Below are 19,248 nucleotides of genomic sequence, written 5' to 3'. Positions count from 1 at the left end.
CATTACTGGACCAGTCATGTAAATACCATGTCAACAAGAGATCTTGCAAGGAATGACTTACCTTCTGACTCCCCAAGGCCTTCCCATCATCTTCAAAGCAGAAGTCAGGAATGAAATGGAACACTCTCCACTTGACTGGATGTGTACATTGCCAACAACTTTCAGAGCTCGATACCATTCAGGGAAAACCAAGCACCCCATCTACCACCTTGACATTTGAACGTTCATTCTCTCCACCTCCTGTGCACAGTGGCTGCAGTGTACGTTACCTCACATTGAATCCATTGCCTTGTGAACAAGAACAGTGAGATACAAGTGCATTAAAAAAGCATGCTTGCAGCAGCTTCATGGCCATATAGACTCAAGAACACGGTAAAACAAATTACACATAAATTACACAACATTTCTAACAAAAGAAGACTGCAAAAAAACAAGACATCAGTGCAAAAGATATAATTAGAAAGAGAAAAAAGTCCATGGTGGTGCAAAAATAGTACTCTGGTGTGAAGGTAGCCACTACAATATATACTGCAGCTACTTACACGAGCTACTTCAATAGCACCTCCTAACAGAGTGCTACAGAAAGCATTTGGTCTGCTTGCTTTCATAGGTCGGGGCAGTCAAGTCCCAGCTTTATAGGACTTTGCTTAGGCTGCATTTGGAGTATTGCTTGCAGTTCTGGTTCCCCTATTACAGGAAGGATGTGGAGGCTTTGCAAAGGGTGCAGGAGGTTTGCAGAATGATGCCTGGATTAGGAGATATAAGCTATGGGAAACAGTTGAATAGACTTGGATTGTTTTTTCTAGAATGCCCGAGTTTTCGGAGAGACCTGATGGAAGGAAGTATATAAAATTATGAGAGGCATATATAGGATAGACAGTCAGAACCTTTTTCCCAGGATGGAAAAATCAAACACTAGAGGGTATAGCTTTAAGGTGAGAGGGACAAAGTTTAAAGTCAAGTCAAGTCAATTTATTTGTATAGCACATTTAAAAACAACCCACGTTGACCAAAGTGCTGCACATCTGACTAGGAAAAAAAAGAAACATACAGTGGCAGGCAGCCAAACACAACGGCGCGGCCATCTTGAACAAAATGTTAATTCAATCACCCACAGTCCAACAATAAAAGCACTAAACAGGCACCCAAATTACCCAACCCCAAAAACCCCCCAAAACACAGTCCAACAATAGAAGCATTAAATAGGCATTCAAATCACACACCCTAAAACCCCCAAAAACACAGTCCAACAATAAAAACATCAAACAGGCACTCAAACCACCCAACCCCCAAAAAAAAAAAAAAACACACAAAAAAGAAACATCCATCAAAGAAACATCCATCACAGTGAGTCTCCACCAGTCCTCTCTCTCCTCACTGTGATGGAAGGCCACAATGTCTTTCCCTTCTCCCGCTGTCCTCGCCCGCAGCCAGGTTGTTGTGGTTGCAGGCCGCACCGGACGGTCCACAGCGGGCCAAGCCCACGGCGCGTCGCGTCGCAGCCGCTCCCGCAGCCTTCGAAGACGGCCGGCTCCGCCGATGATAAGTCCGATCCGGGGCGGGCGAACACGCTGTCGCTGTCGCTGCCGCTGTTGTTGCACGTCGGGGCGGTCGTGGCTCCCGACATTGAAGCCCCCGCCCAGCAGAGAAATATCCCGCGGCCATCTTAGGCCGCGCCGGACGGTGAAATGTCCGCGCCCCAAGCCCCGCGATTCGGGGCGGGCGAACACGCTGCCGCTGCTGGAGCTCCCGATGTCGGCATCCACGCAGCCCGAGCCTAAGGCGAGTCGCAGCCGCACCCGCAGCCTCCGAAGACGGCCGGCTCCGGTGGTGGTAAGTCCGATCCGCGGGCTCTGCGAACCAGAGCCCCGGAGGCCGACAGCTCCAGGAGTTGGGCCGATGGTAGGCCGCAGCAGGAACGGAGACACGGCCCAGAAAACAAAGGTCGGGTCTCCGTTCTGAAGGGACACATATTTCGTGTTACAGTTTCCCCCTCCCCCCCACATACACACATAGTACACAAAGGATATGTGCGGGTCAAGATTTTTACACAAAGGGTAGCGAGTACCTGGAACACGGTGCCAGGGGTGGTGGTTGAAGTAGATATACAAGTGGCATTTAAGAGACTTTGGATGGGTGTATGGATAGGCAGGGAATGGTGGTTTGTGGATCATGTACACGCAGCTAAGAATTGGTCTTGGCCTCGTTCAGCAAAGACATTGTGGGCCGAAGGGCCTGTCCTTGTGCTGTACTATTCTATGTCCCAATCTTGCAAGCTCTGCCACCAAGAAGGATAAAGACAGCAGATAGATGCATGGGAATAGCACATCCAGGTTTTAGCACTATCCTGATTTTGAAATATAGTGTCTCTAGGTTTAAATCATGGAACTTCGTACACCAGAGTATTGTGGGAATGCCATTGTCTGAAGCACTGCAAAAGCTGAAGTAGGCAGCTCACCTTCACATTCTCAAACGCCATTATGGAGTTATGGATTCTTCTTCTTTCGTGTCCATCATCTACGTTTCAAATGTTACCTCATTGTCATCGTCCGTCCTGAAAAAGACGCAAGCTTCCAGCGACAATCAAGTGGGAGCCATCACTTGTACAATAGATGATGGTGGTAGCAGAATTAGCTCAGGACACTTCCAGTTTCCAGCCCCGCGACGTGGACGCTTCTGCTATGGGGCCAGTTATGGATTCATACAGCATAGAGATGGGTCCTTTGGCCAACCAGGTCCATGCTAACCATCGGGTACACATTTAGTAATGTTACACCACTGGCATTTTATTTTCCCCACATTCCCATCATCTCCCCTCAGATTCTATCACTCATCTGCACACTAGAGGAAATTTACAATGACCATTTAACCTACCAACCCACACTTGTTTGAGATGTGAGAAGAAACTGATCAACCAGAAAACAAAACACTTTCGTGGTGAGAATCTGCGACTCTCCACAGACAATGCCGAAGGTCAGGATAGAATCCAGATCATTGGAATAACTATATAGGAGCAACTATACCATTAGTAGAAATGAGAAATAAATCCTGGCCTTGCCAGGGGCACCTAGATATTGAAATTTTTTTTTTTTTAAACGACTTTAAAAATCAGTTCAACGTTATTATAATTCTCCCTACAATGTGATCACTGCATTTATATCACAAAGATTCATAGAAACATACCGTACAGTGATCCTGCACGATATGTATCTATGTCTGTGGAATCAGGGTAGACATTAGGTTGGGCCTGGACATAATGGGTCGAAAGAGCATGATTGGTGTTTTGGGCCACCTTGTCCAGGCCCCTGATGCCCATCCACGCTGATCCCATTTTCATGCATTGGACATATCCCTCCATGTTTTTCCTATCCAAGTACCCCTCCAAATGCCTTTCAAACATTGTGATTGTATTTGCTTCCATCACCTCCTCTGGAAACTCATTCCAGATAATTCCAGAATAACCTACCCCTCAGATCTCCCTCATCTCTCACTTTAAACCTGTGCCCTCTAGTTCTAGATTTTTCTCCCTGAGGAAAATAATGAACTATCTAAACTATCCTCCTCATAATTTTATTAACTTCTAGAAGATCAACTCTCAACCTCCTTATTCTGATGATAATGAACCCAGTCTGTCCAATCTCCTGGTAACATCCTGGTGAATCTCTTCTGCACTCTCTCTCTATTTCCTTGCTCTAGTGTGATGAACAAAACTGTACACAATACAGTCTCACCAGTGTTGTGTACAACTATAACATGCTGTACTGACTCATACTCAAAGCCTACATCTATGAAGGCAAACATACAAAGTGCTTTTTCACTTGTGTCGCCAGGGAGCAGCGGTTCCTGCCATTTTATCCACCAGAATTTGGCTTCTAAAGTGCATTGCTTCACAATTGTGCACATTACATTCCATCTGCCAATACTCCACCCAACTGACCTATGTCCCACATTATCGTTAGACAAGATTCTTCACCATTTGCGACTCCACCAATTTTTGTATCATCTACAGATTTGTTAATTAAACCACCGATTTATCCGAGCCATTTTATATGTGGCAAACAACAAAGGTGGCAGCATAATCTTACAAAGTTCCTCAATCCATTCATCTTTCCCCAGTATTCAGAAGTTGAATAAATTGTAAGGTTGTATAGAGACACATGGAACTGCAGATGCTGGAAGCTTGAGTAAAACACAAAGTGCTGGCAGCCCTTCAGCCGTTCAGGCAGCATCCCCGAAGGGCATGAATCGGTGATGTTTCAAATCAGGACCATTTTCAGACTGATTGTAGTAGGGGGGGAGAAACCTGGAATGGAGTTGGGGACAGGACAAAGACAAGTGAAAGGTGGATCTAGGTGAGATGGGTTTCATTGTCAGATGGGTGGATAAAGGCTAGAGATGAAAAGGAGACAAAAAGGGTGTTAGACAGGAAAGAAGAGGTGTGACATGTAAAGCTGGAGGGAGAGATATGGATGGAAGGGGAAGTGGAGGGTAGTGAGTGAAATGGGTGGGCTTGGGTTGGGGTGGCAAAGGAAAGAGAAGGGGGTAATAAGTGGGGATGGGGAGGTTACCTAAAATTGGAAAATTCAATATTTGTATCTTTAGTTAGTTAGCTACTCAAGCAGAATATGAGGTGCTATTCTTCCAGTTGCATGTGGCCTCACTCTAGCAATGGAGGAGGCGCAGGACTGGTTAGTATGCAAACGGAAAGAGCAGTTGAAATGATTAACAAAAGGGAGGTCCTGCAGATCTTAGTGGAATGAGCGCATGTGTTCAGTAAAATGGCCACCTCGTCTCTACTTGATCTCACCTACGTAGAGGACGCCACATCAGGATCACTATATGCCATAGATGAGGTTAGTGGAGGTGCAAGTGTACCTCTGTCTCACCTGGAAGGGCTGCTGGGGACTCTGGATGTTGGTGAGGGAGGAGGTCGTAGGGACTGGTGTTTATGTTCCTGTGGTTGAAGGAAAAGTATCTGTGGAGGGGTGGTTTGGGTGGGAAGGGATGAGTGAACCAAGGAGCTGCGGAGGGAGTGGTCTCTACAAAAAATGGTAAGGGGTTGGAACTGGGAAGACGTGACTGGTGGTGGGATCACATAAGAGGTGACGGAAATGTCACAGGACGATGTGTTGGATGCGGAGGCTGATGAGGTGAAAGGCAAGGACCAGGGGAACTCTATCCTTGTTCAGCCTGAGTGGAGGGGGAGCAAGAGCAGAACTGCAGGATACTGAGAAGACATTGGTGAGGGATCCATCCACAACAGCAAGGGGAAAACCCATGTTTGTTAACAAAAAAGCACATCTCGGATGCCCTAGAGTGGAAAGGCTAATCTTGGGAGCAGTTGCGGTGGAAACAGTGAAAGTGAGAGTTGGAGATGGTTTTCTTGCAAGAGGCAGGACAAAATATTTTGATAAGTTCATTTGAATGGAGGTGGCTGGATTGAGATGGTGAGGTGTGATTCGACAATTAAAAATTAATAGAAGGTATTGGCTTCTGCACAGCACGAATCACTGCACTACCTGGGAAGAAAATAAATGTTGCCTTCTTTAAAAATTGAATATCCAAAATCCAGCCTGTGTAGCTAGTGAACTGAAATACTAAGGGATGGTGGGGAGGCCACATTTGCCAGTATGTTTATTTTCCCTTACCCGCTGAATCCTTTCATGCATCTTGTGATAATTGCTCAAAAAAGTAGCTGAATTTCATTCAAATATTAACAACCCAAATAAAATCAATGTACCCTTAGGTATCAAAATCCTGTTGAAACTGTGAGGATTGCAAAATCCTAAGGATTGCTTAACATATCCAGTGTAGTTCCAGTTATAATGTCAGTGTTGGAGTATAACAGTATAACAGTATAACAGAGCTTTATTTGTCATTCGGTACCAAGGTACCGAACGAAACTACATAGCAGTCACATACAAAAAAGAACACAAGACACATAACCCCAACACAAACGTCCATCACAGTGACTCACAGTAAAAGGTGCTGCTTGATTAAATAGTGGGTTGATAGGTTGATGACATCTGGGCTGGTATTGTGGTTTGCTGCAGTCTCTTCTTGATTTGCTACTATTTGCAAAGTGCAGCATTGACTACACCTCTCTGCATACATAACTCGAGTCCTCAATGTCCCTCTGTTCATTAAATATGCAGCATGCCATGCAATTTTCATCCACTAAAAATATGTACACACATATTGTGATGAATTGTTCTTTTTTTAAAACGATAAACTATGGTATCATTTTGAAAGAGTCGTTCCAAAAATAATTCAAGAACGGATTTATGTAATTCATCATTGCAAGAGCTTCAAGAACTGAGAAGGAGTTTTCTGGCGAAGAACAGTAGTAAATGGTGACACAGAGGTAGGCCTCAACGATGTGTTCTTTAAGGGAATTACCCTACACTGTGCATCATTGTAAATGACTCTTTTGGATGCCCCACCCAACTTCTCCTCTACCACTCACTACAAACAGTTATGCCACTGTTTTGGCAACATGGTGGCGCAGCAGTAGAACACCAGAGACACAGGTTCGAACCTGACGATGGGTGCTGTCTGTTCGGAGTTTGTACGTCCTTCCCATGACCTGCGTGCGTTTTCTCCAAGATCTTTGGTTTCCTCACACACTCCAAAGACGTACAGGTTTGTAGGTCAATTGGCTTGGTATAAATGCAACTTGTCCGTAGTGTGTGTGGGATAGTGTTAATGTGCGGGGATTGCTGGTCGGCGCGGACTCGGTGGGCTGAAGGGCCTGTTTCCGTGCTGTATCTCTAAATAAATTTAACTAAACTAAACTCTGGCCAGGCTATATTTGGTTATGAGCACAAAAGGAAGCTGCAAATAAATATTCATTTCCAAGGTAAACACAGAAAATGCTGGAAATACTCAGAAAGGATCTTCAACCTGAAACATTGACTCTTTTTCTCTGCCCACTGATACAGGCTGACCTGCTAAGTATTTCCAGCATTTTCTGTTTCTATTTTCGATTTCCAGCAGCTGCGGTTCTTTTGATTTTGACTTAGTTTCTGATTGGCCATCTTAATGGCACAAACACTAAAGCAATCCGCTCACAGCAGAAATCACTAAACTTGAGTGCTTCTGTCCTGGAGAGGATTTTATTCCTCCTCAGTCACCTTTAAAAGCTCATTTAACTGGCCACTTCTTGGTTCAGATAAAAAATATATCTGCACAATATAAGGTGAAAGAGTGTCGTTGCCAGGTGAACCAGGCATCAAGTGAACCCTTGTCGGCTTATCTCAGGAACGTAAGCTATTCATAATGTAAAAACAGAAAATACTGGACATATTCAGAAGGTTTTCTGTTTGATTTTATTTTAGATTTCCAGCATCTGTAATTTTTATTTTGATGTTCATTAACTGGAGCAAATCATATTGGCAATATTTAGCATGGGAAATCAGTAAGGAAAGAAATGAAGACTGCAAGATGAGAGAAAGACTCAGTTTTGCCAGCAATGTGGTTAAGTTCTCTCTGTGGTTCAAGTTATTAACTTGCTTTTATGCATGCATCATACACCAAAGCACTGAAGCAATGCCATCAATTAACTGCTTATCAAAAAGCACCCCAAAATGGTTTTCCTGCTGTATCAGTCACTTTGCAACTCTGGTATTCAGCCAGATCGCTCTGAGAAATAGTCCTGAGATTTGCAAATAGAGGTTTATTGCAGTTGCTGTAGCTGTGCAGTGATGATTTCAAAATACATCACTTATACAGATTATAACCAGCACTAACAGCAGCACTCATCATGAATGTTTTGCAATTTCCAACAGATAATTTCATAATATTTTACTCTGCTGCAATGTGATTGCCAGAACCAAATTACTTTGCACTACATTTTCCCTTGGTGAAACATTTTTCTTAGCAGTGGCTGAGCACTTAAATGGAAGGTAAGTGAGTCTGTCACCCGCAGCTACATACCTCAACTTAGTCAAGAGATTTCATCCCATTTGTCCACCAGAAACGCTAGATTTACCAAGTATTTGACCTTATCTACGTAACAATTATAATAAGTAAAATATGTGAACTAATGCAAACATTTATTTCAATAGTTGATTTAAACCAGGATAATCACAAAGGAGGGTAAGAGAAGGCCAAATACACCATGGAACATAGAGAAGGCATGTGTGGAGAGCAGATGGAACATAGAGAAGGCATGTGTGGAGAGCAGATGAACATTAGTGAATTATAGGTCAAGCACATCTATTCTAAAGGGAAAAAAAGGATATTGTGATGTTTAAAATCTCCAAAGGGATGAGAAAATGCTATAAATACACACCGAGTCAGACAGTAAACTGCAGTGAGAATAGATTGATGTCCCTTTGAGATTTCACAGGAAACTGAGGCACAGAACAATTTTTTGAAAGGATAAATAGGAAGCAATTATTCATGGAAATTATTTGCAGAAAAAAAAGGAGAGGAAGGCTGAGGCTGCACTTTGTAATTTTGTTCAATATTATACTTTCAAAGAAGATTTGGTCATTCTTGGAGAGATTCTCAGAATGTTGTAACCAGTTTAGAAAGCTTTATTTTCCCAGTCACTGATGACTGCTTCAAAGGCTAGTGATGCAGCACACATAGCTTCCACTGATGGTGAGCTATTTCTGGCGCAATTTAATTTAGGAGCTTTTAAATTTTTAAGAGGATTTTAAATTTTGTGCTGATTTTGCAGAATGATTGAGGCAGAAATTATTGAGTATTTAAAAAAAGAATTTGATGAATATTTGAAGCAGAGGAGGATGATTGTATAGGGTGAATGTAGGATGGCACATTCTAGGATTGATACGCTACTCAATTGAAAATCCAATAGAGTAAGGCTTTAAGTAGCTAGAAATTTGATGACTCGTATTTTTATGCCCTGGCCCTGTTCCCTTGTTCTTAAAGATAGGATACAGGGAAGCTATATCTTGTGGACCATGTTTTAATTTCAATATTGCTCCAAAATCCCTTGCAAATGAATCACTGCCACTTAATTGCACCGATTCCCAGTGGTGTGATGAGCAGGCATGTTGGCGAGATGAACCATTGACATGGATCAATGGTGGATTGGTGGCTTGGGGTACTTGATGGGTGACAAACAACAGCTGAGGCTGGGGGGGTTAGAGAACGCAGCAGGTCAGGAATCTTGGAGCATGTAATTGTCGCAAAACGGGTGGTGGTTTGAAGGAAGTATTTTTCTTTTTTCTACGAGAGTAGTTTCCCTAAGTGTAGGCAACAATGGTGTGGCTACTTCAGTGCAACCACAGAGACCGTGGGAACCTTTACCGATGCTTTATATTCCTTATCAGCACATCCAAAAAGTCCAGTACCTGCATCAGACATGAGAAAAAGATGCAGGTAATGCACATAGCACTGGAAAAAGAATGATCTAGGCCAATGCATCTTAGTGCAGTGTTCAATCCAGTCAGGTTTATTCTCTGTAAGAAACTTTCATCAACCCTGTGCAGATACTGGTTGTACTTCCTTTTCCAACGTGAGGCCTGGGGTCAGCAGTTTTTCACTTTGTAACTTTGGTGCAAGCTGAAGTACTCCTTGTGGGGTTATTCATAATTATTTTGATAAACACTCTATGGAAAACTGTTTCCACTCTTTCCACTGCATCATGGAGATTCTTCGGGGGGTAGTAGTTGTTCGTGTCAAAATATATTATTAGTTAGATTGAAGGTACAGGTTGTATACCGATTTTCCAGCACCCTCAGCTCCAGAACCTTTCTGGATTATCTGTTTTACTGGACCACCAGAGGTTACTTGATAATGAAACAACAATACATCTCTGGCCTGCTAATGACATCCCTCCCATGTGTCTAAAGCACCATGGAGTGCCAGAAACTGAAATAAAACAAATATAAAATGTAAACTGAAGGTGAATGGAATGATCTGCTGATCCATCCCCGACTCCCACCATCTCCACGGCAGTTCAGAGCCCCAGAGTCACATTAAAACAGAGACTTACATTTGAAAAATCTGTGACAGAGTTACAGACAGAACGGGAGGAAAATTAAAGTGGAGTTTGGAAAAGGAAAAAGCCTATTTTGTTTTCTTTCTAGAGGAGGAAAAGGTTAAATACTAGAGACGAGTCTTACTTAATCAAGTTTGAGAATATATTGGGAAATGTTTGCCTTGAAAGATTAATTGTATTGCATAGATATAATGACAATGTCTATATGGACAAAATAATCTCTTATTGGACTTGAGGTACCAAATAGTCCCTTCTTATTTTGTACTTCAGTATGTGCTTAACTATTGAGCAGACTTAATGATTTACTGGATTGTAGTTTATCATGGAATTTTTGAAGGTATAGGGGCTTAATATGTATTCATTATTGAAAATTGAAACATTATAAACCGTTCTGAAACAAACTTTTCTCTGGTCCCTGCAGGGCCTCTGTTCTAAGCAGCAGAAATATTTAGACCTTGATCAGGCAGAGCCCTGATTTTCTCCTAGTCTGCAAGAGAGAGACTTTAATGAGACACCAGCCCACCCCATGGAATTTCAGGGAGAGAGTGTATTGAAAAATGTGCGTAGGATAGAAGGCACTGACAAATTACATTTCCCAGAGACTCTTGTTAAGGTCACTGATCCCAAGGGTGCTTTCAAAAAAGATCACTTATGAATGATGGAGTCATCTCATTGCAGAAGTGTGTTATTTCATATGATTTGAGCAGACATCCATAGGTGGTGATATGACACCATGCCCATTATATTCATAATGGTAAAATATCATTGCACAGAATATGATTAATGGCTTGAATCTGCAGCTTTGATGCAAACAATTAGTGAGCTATTCTAACTGTGATCTAAAGCATTATCCTGTTCACTCAGAATCAGAGCCGAACTGGTGTTCACCCTTTGCATTTATCCAATCCCTTTTAAACATATGGAGCATAAAACAGTAACAGCACAGTAACAGACCCTTCAGCCCAAGCATGATGCCAAATTAAACTAATCCCTTCTGCCCACACATGATCCACATTCTTCCATCCCTGCATATTCATGTGTCTATCCAAAAATGCCAATATTATATATACTTCCAGCATGACCCATAGCAGCATGTTTAGTTTAATTTAGTTTAGAGATACAGCGTGGAAACAGGCTCTTCAGCCCACCGAGTCCGCGCCGACCAGCGATCCCCGCATATTAACACTATCCTACACACACTAGGGACAATTTACACGTACACCAAGCCAATTAACCTACAAACCTGTACGCCTTTGGAGTGTGGGAGGAAACCGAAGATCTCATAGAAAACCCACGTGGTCACAGGGAGAACCCATGTTCCAAACATCTATCACTCTATATGCAATAAAACTTGCCCTGGACCTCTTCTTTAAATTTACCTCCTCTCAACTTAGCTATGCCCTTCAGTCTTCAATTTTTCCAGCCTGGGAAAAAGGTCTGACTCTCTACCCTATCTATACTTCTCATAATGTTATATACTTCTATAAGGTCTCCCCTCAGCATTTGAAGCTCCAGAGAAAATAGTATGATTTTGTCCAGTCTCTCCTGAAAGCGAATACCCTCTAATCCAGCAGCATTCTGGTAAATCTCTTCTGAACCTTCTCCAAAGCCTCTATATCCTTCCTATAATGGGACTAAGGGAACTTCACACAATACTCCAAATGCAGTTATAAAGTTGCAACAGGACCTGCTTGACAACTTGACCACTAATAGCCCCAACCAATGAAGGCAAGCATACAATGCAATTTTTTATCAGTATATTTACTTGTGTTGCTGGTTTCAAGGAGCTATGGACCTGGATCTCATAATCCTTCCGTTTGTTAAGGGTCCTGCTAGTAAACTGTGCATTTACTCTTTATATTTAACCTCTCAAAGTGCAACACGTTACACTTGCTTGGATTAAACTCCATCTGCCATTTCTCCACCCATATCTGTAACTGGTTTGTATCCTGCTCTATCCTTTAACAGCCTTTTCCACCCTCTGCAACTCCACCAATTTTTGTGTTGTCTTCAAACTTATTAACCAACTCATCTACATTTTCTTCTCAAGTCATTTATATATAATCACAAACAACAGAGGTCCCATTGCTGATCCCTGCAGACCTCCACTGGTCACAGACCTCCAGTCAGAATGGCATCCTTCCACCACTACTCTGGGTAAGCCAGTTCAAAATCCAAATTACCAACTCACCGAGGATCCTATGCATCTTAATTTTTTGGATCAGCCTACGATGAAAGACCTTTTCAAATGCCTACCTAAAGTCCTTGTAGACTTTACATAATGTTATATACTTCTATAAGGTCTCCCCTCAGCATTTGAAGCTCCAGAGAAAATAGTATGATTTTGTCCAGTCTCTCCTGAAAGCGAATACCCTCTAATCCAGCAGCATTCTGGTAAATCTCTTCTGAACCTTCTCCAAAGCCTCTATATCCTTCCTATAATGGGACTAAGGTAACTTCACACAATACTCCAAATGCAGTTATAAAGTTGCAGTTATTCACTGCTTTATTCTCATCAATCACCTTCATCATCTCCTCAAAAAACTCAGTTTGTAAAACCATGACCTGTCCCGCACAAAGCCATGCTGAATATCCCTAATTTACCCATTCCCTTTCAAAGCTATTGTTGCAAGCTATGTCTCCAGGTTTTCCTTCTTCTCATATTATTGCTAGTAGTCCCACTACTATGTAAATAGTAACGGTACTATTTTAAGAAGGTTATGAGAGTATAAAACAACTGTACTCTCTTCAAGCACACTTTTAATAATTTCAAAGTATTTTCTAGCCACAGGAAAGGACCTGTAGACTGGAGAGTGTCCAATGTTGTTCCTTTGTTTAAGAAGGGAAGTAGGTCTGATATGGCCAATGTTAGACCTGGCAACTCAGTCGCAGCTGGAGGCTGGACGGCTGTGTAGTTTTGAAAGTGGTGTACTTCTTCTTCCATTGTTCCTAATTGATGGACTCAGGGTCACCATGCTTTCCAGAATGGTCCTACTTCAGTTTGAGGTCACGGGTGAGTGATGTTATGCTTTCACAGAGGCTTTGAGAATACCCCCGAATCAATTCCTCTGTCCGTCTGGTTATCTCTTCCTGTGGCGAAGTTTTTAAATCAGTGCCTGACCAAGGAAGTTTGTATCAGGCATGCATGCAATAATGTGGCCTACCCATCAGAGTTCACTAAATATAATTAAGACTCTAATATTGGACATGTTGGTTGGAAGAGGAAAAAAAAAGACACAAAGTGCTGAAGTGACTCAGCGGGTCAGGCAGCATCTCTGGGAGACATGGATAGGCGATGTTTTGAGTCAGGACCATTCTTTAGTATGGAGAAGCATACTTGCTTTCATGTTTATATGTTATAGGAGCAGAATTGGGCCATTCAGCCCATCAAGTCCACTCTGCCATTCAATATGGTGAATTCCTGAGTGGGTTCCCAATTGCCCAGTGGAACCCAGCAGATGGACAGGAAGAGGTGATGTTCTATCAATCTGTAAAATTGCAAGTGGTGGTTCAATATCTTCTTCTTAGGCCCCCTCTGTCATGGCTGACCATGGGTGATGCATCCTAGTTGGCTGCTTGCTCCACACCTCGGCTAGATCGGCGTCGCTTGTGGCTGAAGAGACCAATGCGGGAGTGACAGTCTCTGTCGCAAAGGTCACATTTGTGTGTGGTCTCTGGTGTGTTGAAGTTGCTGCGCTCCTTTCTGCGTGGCCGCTTTTCTGCCGCTGCGTTCATCAGTTTCTCTTCCCCCGTTTTGAGATGTTGGTTCAGGGTACCTCTCCACCTCGTACGGTCAGCTGCAAGGCTCTCCCAGGATTCCACATCGATGTCAAACGCCTTCAAATCTCTCTTGCAGACATCCTTGTAACGTAGCTGGGGGCGGCCGATGGTTCTCCTCCCAGATGTTAGCCCTCCATAGAGATGTCTTTTGGAATACGGCCATCCTCCATGTGATGGACATGGCCTGCGCTGCCTGAGTAGAGTGTACACACTCGGAAGGCCAGCGCGAGACAGAATCTCGGCGTTGGACACTCTGTCTTGCCAGAATATACCCAGGATATGGCGGATGCTTCTAAGGTGGAAGGTATTAAGTCTTCTCTCCAGTCTGGCATATGTAGTCCATGTCTCACTGCCATACAGCAGCGTGCTGTTGACACAGGCGTTGTAGACTGCTATCTTTGTCTTCACTGTCAGCTTTGGATTGGTCCACACTCGAGTTGTGAGGTGAGGGAGAGTTGTAGCTGCCTTCCCGATCCTCGTCAATCTCTGTGTCCAAGGAGAGGTTGTTGGTGATGGTGGAGCCGAGGTACGCGAACTGATGGACGGCATTGAGTTCATAATCGTCGCTGGTGATGACAGGCGGTGCCGCTGTATCCTGTCCCAGGACGTTCGTCTTCTTCAGGCTGATGGTCAGCCCAAAGTCCTTGCAAGCCCGATAGAAGCGGTCCATCAGTGACTGTAGTTCCTGCTGGGTGTGGGACACAACTGCTGCGTCATTGGCGAACAACATGTCTCCGATGATCAATATCTTTCAATGTATATTATTGTTGTGGTTTTGTTTACTATTGTTGATGAATGCACAAATTTGTGGCTGCAATTTATCATTTTAATTATAAAAATTCTGCACACCTGGAATAGACCCAGTAATTTACTACTGTAGACTTCAGTACTGATATTTTTGCTAATTGGATCCTTCTAATTCCCAAGTGAAAAGTTAATAACAGGATTTATGGAAGGAAGATTTTATTTTTAATAAAATAAAGCAACAGCATTTACAACATTTTAGTTGCCCACTTCACAAGCCTGCCACTATAATAAATACCCATCATAGACCCATCCAACTAGTCCATGCCAACCAAGATGCCTTCTCTAAGCTAGCCCCACATTTCCCCCCATTTGGCCCATATCCCACAAAACCTTTCCTATCCACCTGTCCAAATGTCTTTTAAACATTGTTTGTTGTATCTGCCTCAACTATTTATATACTTGCAACATATCTTGGAGTAGTTTATAATTATGGGGATGCCTACATTTTGGGGAGGCTTAGGGAAGAGTCATGAGAAAGGGACTGTCCAAAAGCTTTGGCATTTTAATGTGAACTTGATTAATGCAAGTGCTTCAAGGTATATTGTACATACAGAGTTAGTTTTGTACACCTACCCGAGTTTCAAGTTCCTGATAATGACAGTGGTTGCAAAAATCAATCATCCATTCTTTGGGGGCACAAAAAGCTTGCTGCCTTTCCAAAAAATATTCAAATTTCATTGGCCCTTATAATTCCAAACATACATGTAGTATTGAATCCCTCTGTTGATCTGATGTGCTTTAAGTAGTTGGTTATGATGCATATTATAAAGATTTGGATACTTTACAAATCGCCTACTGCCACAACAGATGAACAGGGGATGCAAACTCGCTGACTCTCTACTCTGGCATTGTACCATTGCAATTCAGCATTCAACACCATCATCCCCTCTAAACTTATCTCTAAACTCAAGAATTAGGTCTCTGCTCATCTTGGTGCAGCTGGATCCTCTACATCCTCATCGGCAGATTCCAATCAGTACCTCCTCCTCATTGAGCAACAGCACAGTAGCTTCTCAAGAGTGTGTGCTCAGTCCCTGTTCTACTTTCTCTATACCTCCTGCTCCAGGCGCAGCTCCACACCATCTCTAAATTCATTATACCTCCGGTGTTAGATGAATAATGGGCAATGATGAGTCAGAATACACGAGGGAGACAGATAATCTGAAAGAAGCTGATTGTTGACTTCAGGAAAGGAAAATCTAGAATTCATAAACCTGTTTACATCGATGGAACGATGGTGGAGAGAGTCAACAGCTTCAATCTCCTAGGCTGCATATCTCTGAAGATCTGACCTGCAGCCAGCACATTGTTGCAATCACAAATGAAACTCATCAATACGTCAACTTCCTCAGAAGATTGAGTACATCGATGAATACTTTATCAAACTTCTACACATGTGCATTAGAGAGTATACTGGCTGATTGAATCACAATCTGGTTGGGTGATTCGAACGCCCAGGAACAAAGGAGGCTGCAGAAAGTGGTGGTCATTGCCCAGTCATCCAGATATTGGCCACCCTATCATTAAAGGAATCTACAAGAAGCTATGGCTCAAAAAGCAGCTAATTTCATGAAAGACCCACCCACCCGGGCCAAGCACTCATCTCACCATTGCCTTTGGAAAGAAAGTGCAGAAGCCTGAGAACTGTGACCTCCGGGCAACAGTATTTACTTCCCAGCAAATACCAAGCTCTTGAACCACACGGCTCAACCCTACTTCAGAAACGATCCACCATGAACTTTGCTTTGGTTACACCATGTTCTGTGGTTTTGCGCTATTGCAGTCTGGTTACCTATTATTACTCTTTATTAATTTATTGTATTATTGATTATTGTATATTTATTGTGTTAATGGGCCTGTAAAGCGTAAGAATATCATTAATGTGACAAATACCCTTGACACTCATGACAAACTGAAGTCTTGCAGCCTTATTATTTCATTTTATTGCCTTGTTCAAATGTATTTGCTCATGACGTAACAGGATGTGCAGTATTTATAAATTTTCTATTTGTTTCTTGCAGCTTGCAATTCTTACGGAGCTCTCTCGTAATCGAAGCAGTGACAAGCATGGTTTACTCCATCCTGGTTCAATGGCAAATAGCGTATTCCAAAATGAGAATTTTCAATTGCGACTGTCGCCACCTCCGGTCACTGAAGATTAGGATTGTAGATGCTGGTTGCACATTCAAAATGGACTTCTTAAAACCATTTGCATTAAAATTTAATGCTAAGGCTAAAAATATCAGCCATTCCTGCATATCCTATCAGAACTTACATCCATAACACTGCTACTATGAATAAAGTATGTTCTCTGCTGCTGTGCTGCTTTGAGTATTTATGGAAAGATTGAAACATTACATTTTTCTACTTTATCATGAGACAAAAATGAACAATCTCAGCAGGTCAGGCAGCATCTCGGGAGAGAAGGAATGGGTGACGTTTCGGGTCGAGACCCAAAGAAGGGTCTGAAGAAGGGTCTCGACCCGAAACGTCACCCATTCCTTCTCTCCCGAGATGCTGCCTGACCTGCTGAGTTACATCCAATGTCTAATTGGTTTCAAAGGCAAGACAGCTATTCTGTGCTTTCTTCATCTGAAAATATGCTTTGAGGTTGATGATGACTCGCTTCCACTCTTGTTCTCTCCATTCTGAGCTGCCTAGTGTGTTTATTTCAATGCACAGAGTATTGTGTGGAAAGCAGATGAACATAGAGCCTGGATCGGACCGTGGGACTATGATGCTGTGGACATTGCAGAAATGTGACGGTGAGAGGGACACAAGTGCCAGCTCAATGCTCCATGGTTTCGATGTTTCAGACGTGACAGAGAGGGAGGGAAAAGAGATGGTGGAGTTGCACTAATGATGAGGGAGACAATCACAGTGGCACTCAGAGAAGACATACTGGAGGGGTTGTCTGCTGAGGAGTTATGTGTAGAACTTAAAAATAAGAAAGGTGCAAGCACTCCAATGGAATTGTACTACAGGCCCCCCAATAGCCAGAGGCAGATAGAGGTACAGATATGTAGACAGATTGCAGAAAGATGCCAAAGCAACAGGGTTGTCTTTAGCTTCCCCAATATTGACTGGGGCTTGCACAATGCCAAAGGCCAATGCTCCAATGGGCAGAATTTGTTAGATGTGTCCAAGAGGGTTTCTTGAAACAGTATGTTGTTAGTCCGATCCGAGAAGGGTCGATACTGGACCTTGTGTTGAGAAACAAGCCTGGCCAGTTGACTGGTGAAACAGTGAAAGAGCAACAGGTCTTGGGGATCACAACTCCAGAAGTTTTAAGATGGTTTTGAATAGGAATACGTCTGGACCTTGCGGGAAGATACTAAATTGGAGTAAGGCAAATTATATTATTAGGCAGGAGCTCGGGAGGGTCTATTGGGAGCAGTTAATATTGCTTGTCCACATCTGACATGTGGGAGTTGTTTAAAGGCCAATAGATCAAAGTGGAGGACCAGTGTAGTCCAGTAAGGAGGAAGGATAAAAATGGCAAAGTAAGGGAGCCTTATATGGCCAAAGAGGTTGTACGTGTAGTCAAAAATAAATAGGAAGCATTTGCAAGATTTAAGAGGATGTTATCAGACAGAGCCATTGAGGAATATAAAGCAAGGAGGAACGAACTCAAGCAGGCAATTTGAAGGGCCAAAAGGGGCCAAAAATTGGCATCAGCAAATTGGATTAAAGAAAATCCCAAGGCTTCTTATGCCTACATTAAAAACAAGAGAGTAACCAGGGAGAAGGTAAGACCGCTCAAGGATAAAGGAGGGAATTTGTGCTTGGAGTCATGGGATGTAGGCAAGATACTAAAGTATTTTGCATCTATTTTCAACAAGGAGAAGGACAAAATCTGGCAAGTGACAAATAGATACAGGTTGATGATGGGGTGATTGGCGATGGTTGGACAAAGGCCAGAGATAAACAGGCAAAAAGTGTGAGATAAGGATAAAGGAGCACAAAATATGAAGCCAGAGACGGAATATAGGTGGAAGGGGAAAGGGGGAAATGGCTGTCCATCCTGGTGGGGCACATGGAAGGGTGGGGGGGGGGGCAAATGGAGTGGGGTATTAGTAGGCTAGTTACCTAAACTTGGAGAATTCAATCTTTATACCTTAAGGCTGCAAGTTTCCCGAGCAGAATATGAGGTGCTGATGCCTGGATTAGAGTATATTCACCACAGGAGGTGCTGGACTGATTTGGATTGTTTTCTCTGGAGCATCAGAGGTTGAGGGGAGACCTGATAGAAGTATTGAGATAGAAATTATGAGAGGCATAAGATAGGGTAGACAGTCAGAACCATTTTCCAGAATGGAAATATCAAACACTAGAGGGCATGGCTTTAAGGTGAGAGAGGCAAAGTTTAGAGGAGATGTACAGGGCATGTGTTTCACACAGAGGGTGGTGAGTGCCTGGATCCAAATTTGAATTTGTTTTATCATTGTAATCTGTCCACATGCTCCAAGTCAAGACTCCTCACAATCTTCTACGTTTTAATACATAGCCTCTCACTTTTGTGTCATCCGTGGATATAAGCCTAGCCTGAACAACCTTCCCTCATAAACATTCGGTCCATTCCTGGGAAGAGAAACAGTTAACATTTTAGATTAAAGATCTTCCATCGGAGCTGAGAGAGAGAAAGCAAATTAGTTCAGTTAACATCGCATGATGACTTAATTCTCAAA

The 19,248-nt window shown here is 42.8% G+C and overlaps 1 protein-coding gene across 3 annotated transcripts in view; it reads left to right on the top strand.

Moving 5' to 3' along the window:
* vps8 (VPS8 subunit of CORVET complex) overlaps window positions 1–16,866 on the top strand; it is a 432,205-nt gene extending 415,339 nt beyond the window's left edge. For all 3 annotated transcript variants that reach the window (XM_078403484.1, XM_078403485.1, XM_078403483.1), the window contains one exon: window positions 16,582–16,866. In XM_078403484.1, the coding sequence (XP_078259610.1) occupies window positions 16,582–16,722 (141 nt within the window). In that variant the 3' untranslated portion in view covers window positions 16,723–16,866. The remainder of the gene's footprint in view (window positions 1–16,581) is intronic.
* The last annotated feature ends 2,382 nt before the right edge of the window (window positions 16,867–19,248 follow it).

The sequence above is a fragment of the Rhinoraja longicauda genome, chromosome 8, assembly GCF_053455715.1.
Source record: "Rhinoraja longicauda isolate Sanriku21f chromosome 8, sRhiLon1.1, whole genome shotgun sequence".
Lineage (NCBI taxonomy): Eukaryota > Metazoa > Chordata > Chondrichthyes > Rajiformes > Arhynchobatidae > Rhinoraja > Rhinoraja longicauda.
The sequence above is the reverse complement of the archived record's forward strand: the minus strand, read 5'-3'. Positions and strand labels throughout refer to the sequence as shown.